General features: G+C 42.4%; 1 protein-coding gene across 3 annotated transcripts in view; it reads right to left on the bottom strand.

Annotated features, from left to right (window-relative positions):
- Positions 1-1,068: 1,068 nt before the first annotated feature.
- Positions 1,069-19,443, bottom strand: part of basp1 (brain abundant, membrane attached signal protein 1) — a 54,963-nt gene continuing 36,588 nt past the window's right edge. For 2 of the 3 annotated variants that reach the window (XM_032531109.1, XM_032531111.1), the window contains exon 2: positions 1,069-4,992. In XM_032531109.1, coding sequence (XP_032387000.1) covers positions 4,308-4,976 — 669 coding nt within the window. In that variant the 5' untranslated portion in view covers positions 4,977-4,992 and the 3' untranslated portion in view covers positions 1,069-4,307. Of the gene's footprint in view, positions 4,998-16,787; positions 16,795-19,443 lie in introns of all 3 variants that reach the window. The other variant, XM_032531110.1, reaches the window with a different exon arrangement.

The raw sequence follows: 19,443 nt of genomic DNA, 5'->3' as shown, positions 1-19,443 counted from the left end.
TAGTAATATTTGTATGGTTAACTCATGAGTGCATGACAAAAAGTGGACTTGCACAAAATCCTCAAGTTTCAGTCAATTTCTTACATTTTATTACTGTTGCACCATTTATACAAGTACATTTAATTTAGAATGCATCAATTTTCCATATCATCTTTTTTGTTTTGTTTTGAATGAATGTGTGGTGTGGAAATATTCATACTTTGCAGTCACGAGATCACCATGGATACCTGGCGGGCAAGAAACGCAGAGAAAATGGCGACGAACAGTGGCCGGCCAAGGGAATTGTAGCCTTTCAGATTTCCAATACTACAATCAAGCAACTATTTAGACCATATATCTGTAACCATGCCTGTTCCTATCTGTCTCACTTCAGCCAGTCCCGCCAGGATTTCGCTGCCTTTTTGAGATTTTTGTGGCCCAAAATGCCTGATTTTGCTGGAGCTTTGGTTAACAAATGGTGACAGAAGTTGCTCTATGTCTTTTGTATGTTTATGGACGAGAGGAACCGCATGACCATTCCCACCTTAACCCTTGTGTGGTGTTCGGGTCGGTGGGACCCGCATGCAATGGTTCCTAACCGAAAAATTATGCTATTTATAATTTTTTCTAACGCACAACTATGAAACTTAACTGTGTCCTCCTCCTACTGGGCCTGCTGTGTGTGTGTGTGGTGTGTGTGTGTGTGTGTGTGTGTGTGTGTGTGTGTGTGTGTGTGTGTGTGTGTGTGTGTGTGTGGTGTGTTTTTTGCGTCTGTACAGCATGTGTACTCGTTTACGGTTAGTACATCCAATCGGACATCAAGAATCTGGCTTCATGTCTTTTTCACCCAACTTTGGTAAAGTAAAACTGGCGACGTCCTAGCAAGATGATTATCTTATATTATATCTTATATTCTTATATTACTAGGTTTCGTTGCTAGGATTCTGATGTTCTGCCCGCCAGCTAGTAGCTGGGTAGTGACGTCACGTGCAAAGTATGAACCGCAGTAGTGAGACAATGAGAATGGGAATATCAACTGTAGTTGCCATGGATGCAGACTGAGAAAGAAAAGTCATTTTTTTTAATTTATTTTTTTTCCACTTGACCAAAAAGACAGGACTACAGGTTCACCCAACCACAGACATGCAATTTACTGAGTCAAGAGAGGAAGAGAAACTGAACCAAGTGGCACACAGCGCTCCTCGAGTGTTCGTTTCTGCTACAGTTTGACAAGTGCTGGGAGGAAAACGCTGCGTGTCAGTTGGATGAAACTGAAAAGCTTGTCAAATGGATGGCTGAGGTGATTAAGTCTATACATGTTTACCTACATATATGCAAAGGTGGAAACTAGGGACGGACATTTACTCAAGCACTCGAGTTGAATACAATTTCAGGGAGCTGGTTCCTTTCCCGACTGTTGTTATGTCGTGAAACGCTCGAGTATTTAGTCCAATAGTTTCGAGGGACTTTCTCCTATGTTTTGTTTTTTGAAACCTCCGTCACATATGTAACCGGAAGTCAAGAAACGTTAACCCAAACCTCAGTCTTTTCCTAAACTTAACCAAGCACTCGAGATGAATACAATTTCAGGGAGCTGGTTCCTTACTCAACTGTTTTTATATCGTGAAACGCTCAAGTATTTAATCCAATAATTTACAGGGACTTTCTCCTGTTTTTGTTTTTTAAAACCTCCTTCACATATGTAACCAGAAGTAGAGAAACGTTAACCCAAACCTCAGTCTTTTCCTAAACTTCACCAAGTACTTATTGTACCTAAACATAACCAAACCAACTTTACAATCGCAACATTTAAGTTCAACACGTTACCATTAATCATGAGATAAGATTATGAAATATCACATTTCTTGCCCTTAAATCTTTCATTTCTGGTTTCTTTAATTTTTTTTTTCTCCAGTGCCTCGTTCCATGTTTCCATTTCTCCTATTGTTCAATCTGACAATACATCTTTCCTTTGTTTCCCTTTACAGCTCATACAAAAAGCTCCTTTCTCCTCCTCCTAAAGCGTGACAATATTCATCTTTCTTCTTCCCTGTCAGATTCTTTTTTTTACTGAAGCATACTGTATTCAACAACACAGAACTGAACTGCCATGGAGTCATATTGCTATTACTTGAGTAAAGTTTCTTCCACCGCTGCATGTATGTACACATACGCAATGTATATTTCTAAAAAAACTCAAAGGAAAATGCATGAAGGGTGAAAAGATGATAAAATCAGAAGCTCCCTTTTCATGTGCAAGGCTTTTCCATCCCGTAATGATAGCATGGTGTACGGCTGCCACAGGAACATGAACCATAGTAGGTTGTAGTAGGTTGCTGATGACCCCCCCCCGGGACAGGGTAAGACTGCTGGGAGTCACGGAGCTACACAGGTTTTACTGATCTGGGTGTTTGTAGCTGCTTCAATACCAAACTGGTGAGGTTTGCTCCATTGGACAGACTGCTTCTAAAAGGACTGCTACAGGGCTTTTAAGTTGGGAAGCGGAAAAAACAAAAAGACTTTCTCCCAGGAATCTTGTGTTTGTTTCTCGAGAGTGTTTTTATCCAAACCACCGTCTATTTCCTAAGCTGAACTAGTTGTTTTGGTGCCGAAACTTAACTGTCGCCGCAGCTTGACGCTCACTTTCTGTCTGCTAAACTTAACTGGAATGTCCACCGAAATGCCGGGCAGCTCACGGTGCTCTGTGCCCGGCTCACAGTCACCTTTTGTCGGCTAAACTCAACTAGCGACTGCCGCTGATACGACAACATATCGCGGAGCTCTGTAGCCAGTGTCAAGTGACCGGCCGGCGGTTGTAGGATTTCATACGAATTTGTGTGTATGCCTTTTCGTACAATATCGCAAACCTGCAAAATTCCAAAATCTCCAGGGTTTCCTCTCATTTTGTGACTTTCTTTACAAATGCAACATGTGGTAAGCACATGCTAACACTCTCCATCACTGTCCACTACATCAGAACACTTTTACAATATACTTTCGGTCCTTAAGTATATTTTGCTGCAAATCCTTGACTTAAGCAGAATGAAGAAAGCAGAACTTTTACTTACAGTGTATCTTAGTATGTCTACTTTTGCTGAACATTTACTGTAACAAGTGAAGGATTTGAGTCATTTTCCAGCGATACAGTCCAGAAACTAACGCCTGACGTCTCCCGATGATGCAGTAACCGACACCAACTTGGTATTCTTGAGCATAACCTAACTCACTCTAGCCCATCTCACCCAGGACGGCAGAAGATATGTCTTTTTAAAACAAATTCTGTTCAAATTTGTCATCAGATTTTTGTTGGAGGATTGTAGATTTCTACCAGACTTTCTAAGAACACTGAGGAGATCTTTTCAGCGAGGCTTTTGCGGGCTTCATACGCGTATTACAAATGTTAAAAAAACCACTTAGTTCACTTACAATATACCTAAGGGTTTCAGTACAAAATCTAGTAGTTTATCTGAAAAATTCCTACGACTGTTTCATACGTCTAAGAATGTGTTTTGCTTTGCAAAAGCCAGCTGTATTCAACCTCCGAAATGTCTTAGAAAGCCTGAGCGTGGTCGCTCTCACTAAAAATGTATCAATTTTTAGACGTACAGAGAATGGGGCGTGTAACCCCAAGAGGAAAAGGGGTAGTAACACAACCCAACAATAATGAAAAAGGTAACTAGTTTTTTTTTTTTTTAAAAGGCCAAAACAACTATTTCACGAGAAGAATTGTAGGTACAAGGCGGAGAGCATGATACTGTGAAGAGGTGGATGAGTGGAAGGGGGGGGGGGGGGGGGGGGGGTGAGAGGTGGACCAATTCAATGGGAAGTCCAGCTGGTGTAGTGATTTCTCAACCCCCTCCCCCTTCCCTATGTCCTATTTTCCCCAAAATGTTGATATTCTGCCGTCCACAGAGCCGAGGGTGCAGGTGAATGTTTGGACGCAGGCCTACGGGGCTGAGATGGGAGTCGTGTTCAACGCCTTGACATATGAAGGAGGAGAGGGATGACGGATGTGGAATGGCGAGGCTCACGGCCGACACAGACTCGTATCAAAGTTCAAATACTACAGCAGAAAAAATAGAGTAAAACATAACAATAATAATGGCAATAATCATCTGCAGCGGTGGGAAACTTCCCCAGGTGGTTGCTCCAGTCCTCCTCAATCAATCAAATCATTATCATTACAATTATTATCATTATTGTTATTATCATAATATGGGTGGGCTAGTTGGTAATTTCATTTTTTCTTTTTCTTCTTAATCTTCATCGTTGTTGAGTTAGGTAATTTTTTTTTTTTATTGTATTCATTTCCGAAAAGAAGCTGTCCATTAATCTTGAACTGCTACGGTTTGATCCTTGCTTGGCGCCTCTGTGGCGTTCGCCTCCTTGGCGGGAGGCTCGGCGGCTGGTGTTGAACTAGGGGCCGCGGGGGCCTCCTTTGCTGGTGCGGGGGCCGCCGCCGCCGTCGCCGCCTCTGTGGGCTTGGGGTCAGGGGATGCAACGGGGGCGGCCTCGGCTTTGGCTGCTGGTGCCGCGGGGGCCTCAGTCTTTTTGGCGTCGGCCTCATCTTTGCTCTCAGCCGCCGGGGCTGGTGCCGCGGCTTTAGCTTCGGGTTCCTTGGCGGCCGGGGCCGATTCTTTAGCCGGGGCCGCGGCGGGGGCGGCTGCTGGTTTCTCCTCAGCCTTGGCGGGCTCTGCGCTCTTGGGCGCCTCTGTTTTGGGCTCAGCGTTGGCGGCAGGCTTCTCGGGCTCCTTCGCGGCGGGAGTGGCGTTCTTTTCCTCCTCTTTGGGCGCTGCGGCGTCCGCTGCCGGCGCCTCCTTGGCCGCCGTGTCGTTTGCTACCTCCTTAGTGTCGGTGGCGGCCGGGGCCTCGTCTTTGTTGTCCTTCGGTGCTTCGCTCTCCTCGGCGGAGGCCCCCTCTGCTTTGGCGTCCTTGTCTTTTGCCTTGTCATCATTTACGTTGTATCCCTTCTTCTTTTTGCTGAGCTTGCCTCCCATTTTGGATCTCTGGCCTCTGCAACAGAAGGGGAGAATAAATGAACGTTAGGATTTTTTTTTAAGATTTCTTTGTGGATTTATTCATGAGGAAGAAAGTACAATACGAAGCAATCACATTCTTCAAACCTAAAAACAGAACAAATGATGTCTTGAGCACATTGGAAGCTCCTGACAGATAAAAATAAATGAAATCTTGGGGTAAAAATAAATTAGTTTAATGCACCAGCAGCCTCCTCCATGTACAATGTTTCTTTGGGAGACAGAAAAGCAGCAAGAAGCAAGACTCGGCATGAGCTTTCATAAGAGAGGAGACCAATAACAAGAAGATGAAGAACGGTGAAGTTATGTGGCGTAGCCATGACAGAAATGTGAGTTTAATGCTACAGAGAAGATGTTACAGTAGTGTGGATCTGCTCTGTTCATCTTGAGTAAGATGGCTGAAATGTAAAAAAAACCAACATATATTCCAAAACATACATATATGTTCCATCATCCTCACTCTCACCAATCAGATAAAGAACTTCTAATTAACAAAGAAGCGCTTCCACAGCTGACGTGCCACGAGCAAGAGGAAATTAAAATATCTGTTAAGCTGCCTACAGACGATATGCCAACATAGGTTTTCAAAAACAGTGTCTCAAAATCTGTTCAAATAAAAACAATCCATTTAAACTGAGACTCCCGCTGTGGGTGAACGAGAAAATATCTTTTTTTTTTATTATATGTAATTTGGGTGGAAATTACCTTATTTAATAATAATACACCCATTACATATGGGTTGGTTGACTGAAATATACTAAAAATAATCAAAAAATAGGACAGAGCTAGCAACAGTTTCCAAATGGCTGTAGAGAGTAGGACATTGTATCATGCAGGGGCGGTTCTAGGATCAGAAATGCAAAATATTGAACATTTGGGGGAAAAAACTACAAAGATCCCTTTATGGACTAGCAGAATAATATGAAATGATAATGAGGTGTAAACATATGAATAAATTAAACGGGTGCATAGCATCGCCGACACAGGATATTATCCCTGTTCCTTTGAAACTGTAATTGTTTGTCCTCTGTCACTAACAGACAAGTTTTCAAAATCCTACTTAAAGCACTAAAATTGATTTGAACTATTTTAAGGGAGGCTGAGATGATATTTATGGGGGCTTGAGCCCCCATGAAAAGGGTCTAAAATTGCCACTGGTATCATATGCAAATCATTTTTCTTTTTAGTACACTGAGTGATCCGTAGGGCGCCGTGTGTAGGGGCTCCGAGGCTTCATTGTGAATTGGACCCCAACAGGTTGATCCAGGACCCCGTCTGAAATTAAGCTGCATCCGTAGAAAGGGTAGATCGTAGAATGCCGTAATTGATTACAATTGTGTATTTGTGTACAATGCTGTGCAGAAAAGTGATTAAGAGCTGTAGGTAAACACTCATTCAGCTGGTAGAGAGAGACGTGTGAAGGCAGGCTTAATACGCACACACACACACACGCGTACACACGCGCACACACACACACACACACACACACACACACACACAGTCGTGTCTGGCTATCTTTGTGGGGACCAGTCAATGACATAATGCATTCCCTAGCCCCTTACCCTAACCTTAACCATCAAACCTAAATGCCTAACCTTAACCCTCACCCAAACCCTAACCATAACCTAACTCTAACCCTACTCCTAAAACCAAGTCTTATTCCTCAAAAAGCCCTTTAACGGTATGGGGACCAGCATTTTGTCCCCACAAAGCTGTCAGGTCCCCATAAGTATACTGTATTCACAGTTTTTGGTCCCCACAAATGTCGCTAAACCTGGTACACACACACACACAGATTCCTGGCTCACTTCCTCAGTTGAAGCATGTTTTCATGGATATCACCATCTGTCTCCTTGTTGGGGGGGGGGGGGGAGGACTTCAGCACCACAACAAATCAGGCTTATTAGGAGCAAAGACTCAAGAACGCTGCAATTTGTTGTTTGAAATATAAAGTCTGTAAGTTGATGAGTAAAACTGCCAAAAACAACTTGGCAGTCTGTTCCGCTCATTACTGTAGGAAAAGCCAGAAAATAAGTTTGCTGTGTATATTTTTAAACTGTCTAAATTCACTAGAGAGAAAGGAGAGGAAAAAAAAAACCATGCCAGCCGTGACAGTAGCTCAGCAAGGAAATACTATTTATTTACTGTCCTAAAAAAAGCAGACACACACTTAAGTTAATCTGTTAAACAGTGCATTTTGGAATGAGATTGTTAAATTTGCATTGGCTACAGTTTGTAGCAATGTTTTTTGGAGGGTTTTTCATTGTATTGTCATTCTCCAATAGTCCCACATTTTGGAGTTTTCATGTAAAATAAAAGGTATGAGCAATAAAAAAGAAAATTAATAAATCTGCTCTCCAGCCACTACAAGTATTTCACTAGTGGCACTTTGTACGCATTGTGTGCGTCTCAGAGCACAAACATTATAAAATGACCAATTTGACATTCGTAAAAATCATTTTTTTTAAACTATTGTAATAGCTCTGAACAACATTAAGTAACATATAAAAGTATATCTTTTAAAATGTGGAGATTTTGATGGACTACCTCATCACAACACTTTAAGATTCTTCTTCACTTGTATGTGCTTTGACACCAAAATCATCAATTCGCCCTTGAACGTGTATAGCTCCCAAAGGTGTTAAATAGTCTCGATACGTGACCTTTTCCTCCCAAACAAACCAGACCGCTGAGAGATTCTGCCGGCTACTCCCAGATCGGCCCTGTGAATGGGACAGAGCTGGCCGGCGGTGAATCCACTCAAAATGCTAATCACCTCGTGAATTACTCCACTATTCATGCAAAACTCCCCCTGAACGTCCAACAGTCGGTATCTGCCAGGGCCGCCGTTCCTTGCCGCAGCTTTATACGGCCCACAATGGCCGTCTCTCTGCGACATCACATCATTTGACTCCCGGCTTGTGCTGCCAATACAATGACTCACAATCATCTGAGCAGACAATGGCTGCTTTTCAACCAAAGGCACGCTTCCTCGCTGCTGGGCGGGTGGTTTTAGTGTTTGAAGAGCTGGGGCAGTGCCGAGACAACCTGGAGAAAATGCTGTGGGGGGTCACACAAGAGACTTAAATTAACCTGCAAACTGCAGTCGGAGAAGCACAAAAGGAAGTCTGATCTGCAAGCTGTGAAACTTCCAGCATCACTTCATATGGACGATGGTATCAGTGGCGAGGAAAAGCACAAGTTTACCGCCCCCAATGTGTCTGAGAATTAGGTGAAAGGTGGATTTAAATGGCCCTAAAATGAGTCCAACAGAAGCATAATGGTACATTTCTGGATGAGACAGCTCAGAAAGTGGCAATCAGGAGATAAGAAAAACCTATGGAGCTCTAAGAAAACAATATCACCACGAGTCAATGAGTCCACAGTCTAAACAGTTTCTCTAATTTTCCATGACCCCCAACATTCGTCCAAAAGTTTTCCTTGGATTATGGAGGCACCTAAATCATGGTTGCAGCGGTTGCCATGGCCCTGGTCTACGTCCTGCCATGCAATACAGTGCCATGCTACGCTCTGCAGTGCTCTGCTACGCCATGAACCATGAACTACTATTTCTAGTCATAGATCCAGCAACTTCCCTTTGATACACCACAGCTTTTACACAATTAATGGCACATATTATAAAGTACCATCTCCCCCAACAAGCAACAGCTTCTTTGCTTATTTAATTCTTTTTTGAATGTTTTCTCCTTTAAACTCCTTTTAACAAAATAGCAAGTCAAACCAAAGCAGACCAATTTCAGTCTGTCCCTTTAAGAAGCTTACGTCCTCTACGCCCTGCAGTGCCCTGCTACGCCATGAACTACAACACTACTATTTCTAGTCATAGTTCCATTATCTTTATTTGGGACTATTAATACCCCAACTGGCACCGTCAGACTCCGCCTAACAAGAGCCTGGGTCCGTCCGAGGTTCCTCCCCAAGTAGAAGTTTTGTTTGTCAAACTAAACGCTTGCTCTCGGGGGAACTACTAGAACTGTTGGGTCCATGTAAATTATGGAGTGTGGTCTACACCTCCTCTGTGTCTTGAGATAACTCTTGTTATGAATTGATTCTAGAAATAAAATTGAATTTAATGTCTTTATTTCTGTCATTTCATCTTGAAATGAATGAAGATGATCTTTCAAACGTTCAGAAGCGGATTTTGGAATCAAGTGTCCCAATCTTCTTAAACACAGTTTTATTGTTACAACTGTGAAAAAGCTCATCTTCTCGCTGTGTAAGTTAACCACTGTGAAATCAGTTCTTGTTCCCTCACCAAGGATCTGCTGTTTGGACATATCCTAGTCTTCTGGTAAAGCCAAAGTGCCATGCTAAAATGTGTCTGTTCATTTCTGCCGCTGAACAAGAACCTCTGCACGTCTTTCCAGGTACATTTCAGGGTATTTCGCACACAGTGTTAGTTGCCTGACGTTAGAGGACAATCTAAATATGATTCAGTCATAGGCACTGACAAGTGGTTCATTCTGTGATTTAGGGAGAAAGAACTTGCAATTTAATGAGTTTGAAGATCAATTTTAACTGGCTGTTCCCTGGAAGGACTGTCTCCTCATGGAGGTCTTGAACTGACTTCACCTTTGATCGGCTAGACTCAACTCGGCCACTGATACCTCCCACAGCTCACGGAGCTCTGCAGCCGGCTGTTGAGGTTGTGCATACATTTTTGAACGATGTCACACAAACCCGGTCATGACAATGCACTGATTACGGACTCTACTGAGGCTCCCCTAAGATCTGCACTCTTTTCAAAAGCAACCTTTACCTGTACCTTAGTGAAAAGTCATTGCATCTTCTAAGGTCCATTTATTTTTGCACTTAAAGTGCACAAGATAAACCCCACCTTCACTTTTCTCTCCTGTTTTTTTCCACTGTGTTCAGCAGTTGCCTCCCATTAACTACCGACTCTCCAATCTCTCAACCGGGCGAGCTGCTGAGTTAACAAAACACGCGGCGGCGTTCAGCGAAAGAAGTATTTATACAACATAATTAATCGGTGGTCAAATCGAGTCTGGCAACCTGAGGCGGCGAAGTGGTTAGAGACGAGCAGAACTCCCTAAAGGAACAGAAGGCTGAGTTATCCTCGCCTTTTTCCTCTTAAGTCTCATTCACTCTGGCGAGTCATCTGTCACGCCCACACACCGACGCCCCCCCCCTTCTCTCTGCAATAATTCTTCCATCACTCCGACCTACCTCCCCTCCTATCCATGTCTTTGCTCTCGTCTGCTTCACCTGCAGTGTTTTCTGTCCCGAGTGTGTCATTTCAATCCTCCAAACTGCTTCTCCTCCCCACTCTGCAGCCACTCTGTCTCTCCTTATATTTTCTTTGGCAGGTCTAAATTAGACTCTCCCTCCTGGGATTATTTTTCACTTTCTGTTTCTGTATGCACTGTCACTATTACAGCCCATTCGATAAATGATTTTAAAGGCTGATACGATATGAAAATGTTGTAATTTAAAAATCCGATACGCCGATATATTGGCCAATGTGTATTTTTTTTTAAAATCTAGAAATGCGTTACAAAACATGAAATGATTTCACGAACATCAGTTATTTGTAATTCTTTATGAGTTACTAAAATAATGACAATTTGTTTTACTGTTACAGGAACATCAAAATGTATTAAAGGTCTGATAAATAAAATGTATAAAAATAAAAACTTAAGATATGACACTTAAAATTCTTTGAACAAAAACACAACAACAAAAAATAATCAGAGGGAAGTTGTAGAGCGTCCTCTGGTGGACAGACTATGCAACACCATCACTAACAGGGACGTTGTAGAGCGTCCTCTGGTGGACAGACTATGCAACGCCATCACTAACAGGGACGTTGTAGAGCGTCCTCTGGTGGACAGACTATGCAACACCATCACTAACAGGGACGTTGTAGAGCGTCCTCTGGTGGACAGACTATGCAACACCATCACTAACAGGGACGTTGTAGAGCGTCCTCTGGTGGACAGACTATGCAACACCATCACTAACAGGGACGTTGTAGAGCGTCCTCTGGTGGACAGACTATGCAACGCCAACACTAACAGGGACGTTGTAGAGCGTCCTCTGGTGGACAGACTATGCAACGCCATCACTAACAGGGACGTTGTAGAGCGTCCTCTGGTGGACAGACTATGCAACGCCATCACTAACAGGGACGTTGTAGAGCATTATAACATGGTTGACCGTCCGTTTTAATTTTTCAAATATTAATTATCAGAATTATTTATTTGTCATTAAATGATTCTGATGAATGAATATTTAAAAAAAAGCTGATACCGATAGATCGGGAAATGCCTAATATCTGAGTTGATGGCTTTGGTTTGCTCCTGAGAAGGTATGTGTGAAGAGTGCTAGGATATTGCATTCATCTCTGTCCATACACGATCTCTGATTTCTCAGATTGTAAACCCTCTCTTCTGTCTGTGGTCAGGCAGATGGAGGTCTCCAGGAGGTCCCGGGGTCTCAGTAAATCCCTGGCCCGGGCAGGTTCTGTGTTCCTGCCATCCAAGATGACACGTTAAAGGTTTAAGCTGTCACTGCCAGACCCCCCATCCTGCCAGGACACGCTCACTCTGCTTCCATGTCCGTTGGAAAATCGGCTTGACAGCAGAAAGCAGGAGGCGCTGCAGGAGCACTGACGGCAGTTTGGTTTTCAGGATGGATGAACTGGATGAAAAGCTTTTTTTCTTTTGTTTTATTTTTTTAGACAATGTCATGAAAAAGACATTTGCATTAAATGAAAAAAAAAAAAAAAAAAAAAAAAAGTAGTCCATCAGCCAAGTGCAAGGGTTTACTATTCTGGCTATCACCAGACCAAGCCCAATCTCCTAAAATTGAACATTAGTCTGAGAGTCTGCTCTGTATTGGCGCCATTTTAATGCTACGAAGCCATCACCTGCTAGTTAGCATCCCATTGACTGCCATTCATTTTGGCGCCACTTTGACAGTGAATAACTTTACATCCGAAGCGTTTAAAGACTCTATTTGTCCGTTGTTTATTTCAAAAGAAACACAGGGTAGACGGTCTCAAAGATTTTGTCTTCGATGGTCGTTGCTCCCTGCTGGGCTTGGTCGGGTCCAGCGGGGATTGAGGATTCAGAGCCTGGACACCAAACACCAATGAGTCATGTATTCTACTATTAGGCTATTTACATTTTTCGAGAGGTGCACGTCAGGCTACGGCGTAGGTTTGTGTCTCAAAGGCGTTGATTTTAGCTTCAGTCGGCTGACCGATGGTCCATTTTCTTCCTGCAGGGATTTAGATTGTGGACTCTGATCCGATTGATCAGACACAACTTCAAGGTGTACTCTGCAAGTTGGAGTTAAACGGCTTCTGTGAGCCAGGTGCACTTTGCAAACTGGGATGCAGATCAGCAAAATAAAATTAAAAATTGACAATTGCTAGCCGCTAGCTAGCAGAGAATTTGAATCGAGGTTTGACTTGGGCTAGCACCCAAATTTGTTGCCTTTTTGATATTTGGTCAGACAGAAGCTTCTTCAGGATCTTGGTCCTGCAGTACTTTCTCCCTCTGGCCCCTGCCGTCTAACCAATGGGTGGAGTGAACGTTGGAACCTCCCCTGGCTTTTAGGGATGCATCTTTGGTTCTCTTGCATATTTTTCTGCATGAAAAGATACTGAACCAAATGGAATATGCATCAGTATTCAAACACCCCCGACTTGACTGGAATGACAAAACATCGAGTGCATCATTTGGCATTAGCAGCACAGTCTCTGTGTTCCTAAATGTTGATATTTGGGGAGAAACATGGTTTTCCTGGGACACTGACAGAGACAGTATCCCATGTAGAATCCAGCCTGGGGCTCCAACACACTTTCACCCCCCCCCCCCCCCCGCCTAATCACAGTGCTCCTGAACTGATCCACAGCCTCAAATACAACAAGCTACAGCTGCGGCAGCTCTCTGCTTCAGCCTGGGTGGGAAACTTCCCATATTTCTCGATTTCATGTTTTACACATTCTAGTCCCGGAGGTGACTAAAAAAAAAGGAAGAAAAAATAAATAAAAATAACAACGTGCTGGGACAAACTTTTGCGAGATCTTGACTTTGTTTTGCGAGACCTTGAGTTTTTATTTGCGAGATCTTCACTATGAAATGGAGGGAAAAAAATAAAATAAAAACTGAAATTAGGTTGCAGTTCATTTTTTTTTACCAGCATGGCACATCCCCATAGGCTACATGATTTTTATTTAAAAAAATTAAATAAAAAGATCTTGAGTGTAGTGTTTGTCCCCAGTACATGTTTTTTTTCCATTTCTTTATTATTTTTATCTTATTCTCCATGTCACCTCCGGGGCGTCGTATTGCAAACAAACAATGCAAATAAAAAGTGCACATTTGCATTAGTGTGCTCTTTAACATTAACGTTTAAAAGTACGTAATACCTGAGTAAAATACTGTTCAATACTATAAAATTACAAGGATACAGATCTGCTGTAAACGGAGAAAAATGTTTTTTTTTTTGTATCAGTGTGGTAATCAGTGAAACCTGTAAAACCTGTCTCCATCTTGTCTAATTCTTCTACAGCCGACCGTGGGATTAGCTCTGATGTTATTACTCTGCACAACCTTGTCACATTACAACTCATTTACTGCAAATTATCACAAATTAGTCACTAAGTGATTTTAATATGCCTTTTTTTTTTTAAACACGTGAAATTCCAATTTTGACAAACATGAAATGATTAAGTTCAGTAAAAAATGTATAATTTATGAAATAACAATTTACACTCTGTTAGAAATCACTTCACACAGGCCTGCAACACACACACACACACACACACACACACACACACACACACACACACACACACACACACACACACACACACACACACTCAGGACATATTCATGCACAAATGGAGAGATGACAGAGTGAGTGAGCTGCCAGTTCTGGACCCAGGCACGTTTTGGGGGGGTGGGTGTACGGTGCCTAACCAAATCCCTACAATGTCTGGTTTTAGGGAGAGTGACAGGCTCAGGTTTTCATCTGTAATATTGGAAGTATTGTTGTAAAATTGCTACCACAAACTATCTAAGTTGATAATATGTGAAGGAATACAGATGAGTAGTTGAGTGAAGTATGTTCCCTGTGATTTCCCAACATGAACGCAACGCCATAATTTACAACCCGGGTCTGAACACTTCCTCCTGCTGCCGCCATCCAGCTGGCTGATTTAAGATGCGTCTGTTTCACCGAGCTGCACCGGGCGAGTGCAGGGGGCTGGGCAACAGGCGGGAATACTGGAGCAGAAAATCTGGCCCAATCACACACATAGACACACAAATAAAAAAATAAAAAAAAATTAAATAAATAAACAACCACACCGGCTCTCTGCACTGGGTTGGAAGAAACAGCGGGGAGCAGAGGATGCTGGGAGTTAAGAGCTCACAGTCAGGGTAGGCAAATATTCAATTGGCTCAAATGACAGATCGACCACAGCGGTAAAACGCGGAGCTTTGGGAAGACTTTTCGAGATGGAAAATCATGGAAAAATGTTCTCTTCCACCACATATTTCACACCTTTATTCCAGCCTGAAAACAGAAAGCTGCATACAGTAGCAGACACAGGGTGTACCATCTGTGGAAGTCCCTATGGCCCCCTGTGTCAAAGCTAAAGCAGCAGGACCGGCGGCTACTGCTATTTATGGCCAACAGTAAGCAGGCTCAGTCTTCAGTGGCTTCCAGCTGGTAAAGCCTATTTAGAATCAATGCTTGGAGCTGCTAAATGTAGAACTGCATGTCTCTGTTCCCCATATAGATCTACCTTTAATATGCCTTACTATGGCACTACCTTTCCACTTTTAGGGACCAAAAGGAGGACATGAGATGATGTCAACCAATCCAAAGTAAGTCATATAAAGTTAAAAACAGAGTAGGAAAACTTGAATGAAACAAGTCAACAAACAAAATACAAGACCATTGTTTTATGTCACAAAGAAAACCAGTAGGTTCCAGCAGCTTTCCCGCCAAATCTGAATCCGAAATCAAGTTTGGCGGGAAAGCTGCTGAAAGAAAGGCGGAGGATAGAAAACACATTGTGTTTGATTTTTATCCACGTATCCTTCATTTTAAATGCATGAATTAGGGATCAGAGTATCCAAAATAAAAAAATCCATATTATTAGCACAAGAGTCTACATCCATGCTGTTCAGGCACTGTGGTGCTTTAAGCTAAAAGCTAATGTCAGAAAGCATGAGAAACACGCATGACAATGTTAACATGGTTACATTTACCATCTTCTTCATCATCTGTCATTAGCATTTGGTCAGAAACCAAACTAAGATTTTGACCTGATGATGCAGTGTTGTTGGTCTCGGCCTTGGGGCTACTTTTTGAAGGTCTCGTCTCGAAATCATTTTTATTCAACGTTGTCTCGGTCTCAGGACTTTTCAGGAATTTTCAGACCACAACTGCCTTTTGATGAGTTTATCAAGGCGTTTCTCATGATATACTAATTGCAAAAAATAAAGTGAATGAAGAAGAATCTTAATTTGTTTTCTGTGTTGTTGTTTTTTTGTTAACCCTTGTGTTGTCCTCCTGGGTCAAAAACCGACTTAAATTCGACATTTTTTCCCCTTTTTTCAGACTTTTTTTAGTTTTCACTAACACCACCTTACTACCACTAGTTTCACACTGTATACTTTTTGGAATTCATGGTCAATAACCCTCATTTATGTAGAATTATACCTAATATTTGAGGTAAAAAAGCAGAAATTATGAATTATTTTGACTAATAGTTAAGATCAGAGGAATGAAAGGGATCAGTTGTATTTTCAAAGAGTGTTGTCAGGAATCCAATCCATATTTTTGTGGTAATTTGGTTAAAAACAAACCCATATTTCAGATATAGACATTTTTTAAAGGGGTCAAATTTGACCCGAGGACAACAGGATGGTTAAGGGAATGTGGATCTTTCAGATCAATTTGAAGATTGTCTATGGTTAGCATTTTTTCACATTTTATTGCGTCATGTAGTCTGGGACTTCCACTGATCTGGTCTTTGGTCTTTACTCGGTCTCAACCCGTCAAAGTCTCAGTCTTGATACACGCTGGTCTTGGTGAGGACCTGGTCTCAGTTTAGGTGGTCTCGACCACAACACCGTGATGATGGCGCTAGATGACAGTCAAGGAAACCATCAAAACTACACAAAATTATCCTCTCATAAAAAAGTAAAGGAGAAAATATGTCATGAAAGTAATTTCATACAATCTTTCCAATAGTTTTACTCATCAAAATGGTGGATCGACATAGCTGCTAGTGTGCGATAAAGGGGTCATTTTTGCTTGTTTTTAACATTAATAACTTTGGCACAAAGGACAGTTTTGCTACCGTAATGTTTTATCCAACCAAAGTCATCACTTTGTTCTCAGAGCAGTCTAACTAATTACCCAGAGTACACACACACTGCCCACTGAGTATTCTGGCCTCAGGCTGAACACACACACACACACACACACACACACACACACACACACACACACACACACACACACACACACACACAAACAGGGGCATAAATAACCAACCGCACACATGCATTGGTGTTTATAGGATCAATCCTTAAATTAGCAGAGCTTGAGAAAACGCCTGGGCTGGAAATGGTTATTGATCAGCGCGATGCGGCCACAGAGAGCCGCTGTGTGTTCAGCTGCTGCTTACGAGTCAGAGGACGCACTCGGCAGAGATGAAAGCCAGCGAGAAGCTTTGAGACGTTTTATTACTGAATGCGAAATCACTCGATGGGCTTTGTTGGCGGCGGGCGGCGAACAAGACAAAACAGAGAAATGAAAGGGATCACTTCCATCTCTGTGGATTCTGTGGCATTTCACGCTTCAAAGTCCTCTCCTCCTCGGACGATAACATGACCGCCATGTCTGAAAAGCTTGTCTGGATGGAGAGTCACTCACCAAAAATGCTCTACGTGTCTCATGTCTGGAAGACGGCTTTTTAAAAGCGAGAAAAAGTTTATTCTTGACCTTGGAAACAGCATTTTGAGACGTTTTTGTCAAAGTGTATTTACAATTATTCTTTAAGAAAGAAATACAGAGTTTCTGACTGACACCAGGTTCACCTAAAAACCACACAAGATAATATATTTATAATAATGATCCACCAAACGGTTATCTGTAACCACGGATCCCATTCAGGGCTGCTGGAGCCGATCCCAGTTGACGTTGGGCAAGAAGCCAACGCATTCTCACTCCCAGTGAGTCAAAAAGCAACGCTTGGTCAGGTGTGTTTGGCGTTTGTTACTGACGTTTCCTTTACTGGCTAGTCCTCCTCACCGTAGACCCCAACGTCTCCTTCCAGGCAACGCTGCAACCTAATCCTAACCCAAACATCCAGGGCATTGCGGTTTAACCCAAACCCAAATCATAACCACAACCATTGCCTAATTGACTTCAAGGCACCTAACCCTAACATAACTATAGCCATTGCCTAATGACTTCCATATAGCACTGCAACTGTTGACTTAAGGCACCCAACCCCTAACCATAACCATTGACTTCAAGGCACCTAACCCCAACCCTAACCATAACCGTTGACTTCAAGGCACCTAACCCTAACCATAACCATAACCGTTGACTTCAAGGCACCTAACCCTAACCATAACCATAACCATTGCCTTACCCTAGTAAGACGTCGGGGGCTTAAAACGCTGATAAACATCTTCGCTGTCATATTTAGAAGCTTTGGGTCGGGACCTTTGACGTTACTTTTTGACGCTCTGGGTCGGGACGTACGTTTAAGCGACATGCCGCACAAGAACAGGGAGAAGTATTGTCACATCATGTGCATCGATGTGACTTGTCTGCCTCAAAAGAACACACAGTGCTGTGAAGAGCTTCAGAGGTGACAAGCTTCTTTAATGCATCCTCCGAAATATGAGGTGACACGTTGACTTTAGAGTGGTTTGTAAATTGCAGGAATACCACAAATGGATGTGGCAGCAGCAGTAAGGCGGAAGGTCGGAAGCTGTCCGTGTAAATTCACATTCAGCCTGAAGTACTATATACAGGGTGCAACCTTTAGACTACGTTTTTCATAAACGGACATTTTAACCTCTCTGGTTTCAAAAATAACATGGTGCACAGCTGTCAGTCTTCAGAAAAGTCTTCGGTAACACCGACTCCAAAGGCAGGGTCACTTTTTGGCAATGCCATGGCCTCCCAGGGGTCTGGAGGACTGTGAGCAACAGGGACAAGTCCTTCTTACATGTCCTTCAAAGATGTGTAATCTGTGACATCAACATTTAAACATCTCCTGACAACATTATTTCTCAATTCCTATTCCAAAACAATAACAAATGACCATTGCAAAAGAGGCTCATTCCTCGCCTCAATTTCAACCTGCGACCCTATTTTACCGTTTTCTATGTTCATTCTTTATATTGTGTATGTGTTTTTAGTCTTGGTTTCTGATGATAAGCATCTTTGGATACCTGCTGGTTGCTGGAAAGTGCTACATAAATACATTTTGATTGATTTATTTTCTGCATGTCATTTTTCCTCTCTCTCCCCCTCCACTTCCAAGCTGTCCTATTGAATGAAGCCCTAAAATGACAAAAAACAACTATATATATATATATATATATATATATATAACTCACACATCTACACATTTTCCACCATGTACAATCCATATATTTGTTGATTGAACGTCATTAAATATCAGATATCTGTGTCACCCAATGGGCCGATGAGCCTGGTGTTTTAACACAGTAGTGCTGCTGTTACTGAGCAGACACATGTCCGTCTGTTGCCATGACAGTAATGACTTTACCTGTTGAAAAAATGCTCTGCTATGAAGCATGCATCACTCATAAATGTAGAACAAGACAAGCAGGATGGATGATGGTCTTTACTGGAGAATAGATCTGAAACTCCAATGCATTTGAATGTGAACTGCATTTTCATTTGTCGAGCTGTTGGTTGTACTATTGTGAAATAAAAAATAGATCTATTGTTTAAAAAAACATGCTCACATGGTGAACTAATGTGAAGAATGCTATGTGGATATGTGGCAGTCCTCACCTTCATATTTGTTTAAGATACGGAGGAAGCCTCACACACACTGTGTTAGCTATGAACTGTTTGCTCTCAGTATGGGTAAGTCACACATTTACCTCTAACTTCATGTTTGTCCAGAGAGCTCTCATGTGTCGCCTCATTTTATCTTTTTGTATTATGCTGCATGGGTCAATACAGGTGTCATTGTTGGTGCTCACATAATGGCGTTTGCCTTTTCTGTTAGGTTATATAAAAGGTATAGAGGTGGAACTCGGCATGCAGGCCGCTCAACACACCAACAGTCTGACAAAACCAGCCAGTGGAGTGCACATCTGAGTGAAAGTGAATCTAAAAGTCATTTTCAAGCTTGCAAGGACTC

Source organism: Etheostoma spectabile, chromosome 12, assembly GCF_008692095.1.
Source record: "Etheostoma spectabile isolate EspeVRDwgs_2016 chromosome 12, UIUC_Espe_1.0, whole genome shotgun sequence".
Classification (NCBI taxonomy): Eukaryota; Metazoa; Chordata; class Actinopteri; order Perciformes; family Percidae; genus Etheostoma; species Etheostoma spectabile.
The sequence above is the reverse complement of the archived record's forward strand: the minus strand, read 5'-3'. Positions and strand labels throughout refer to the sequence as shown.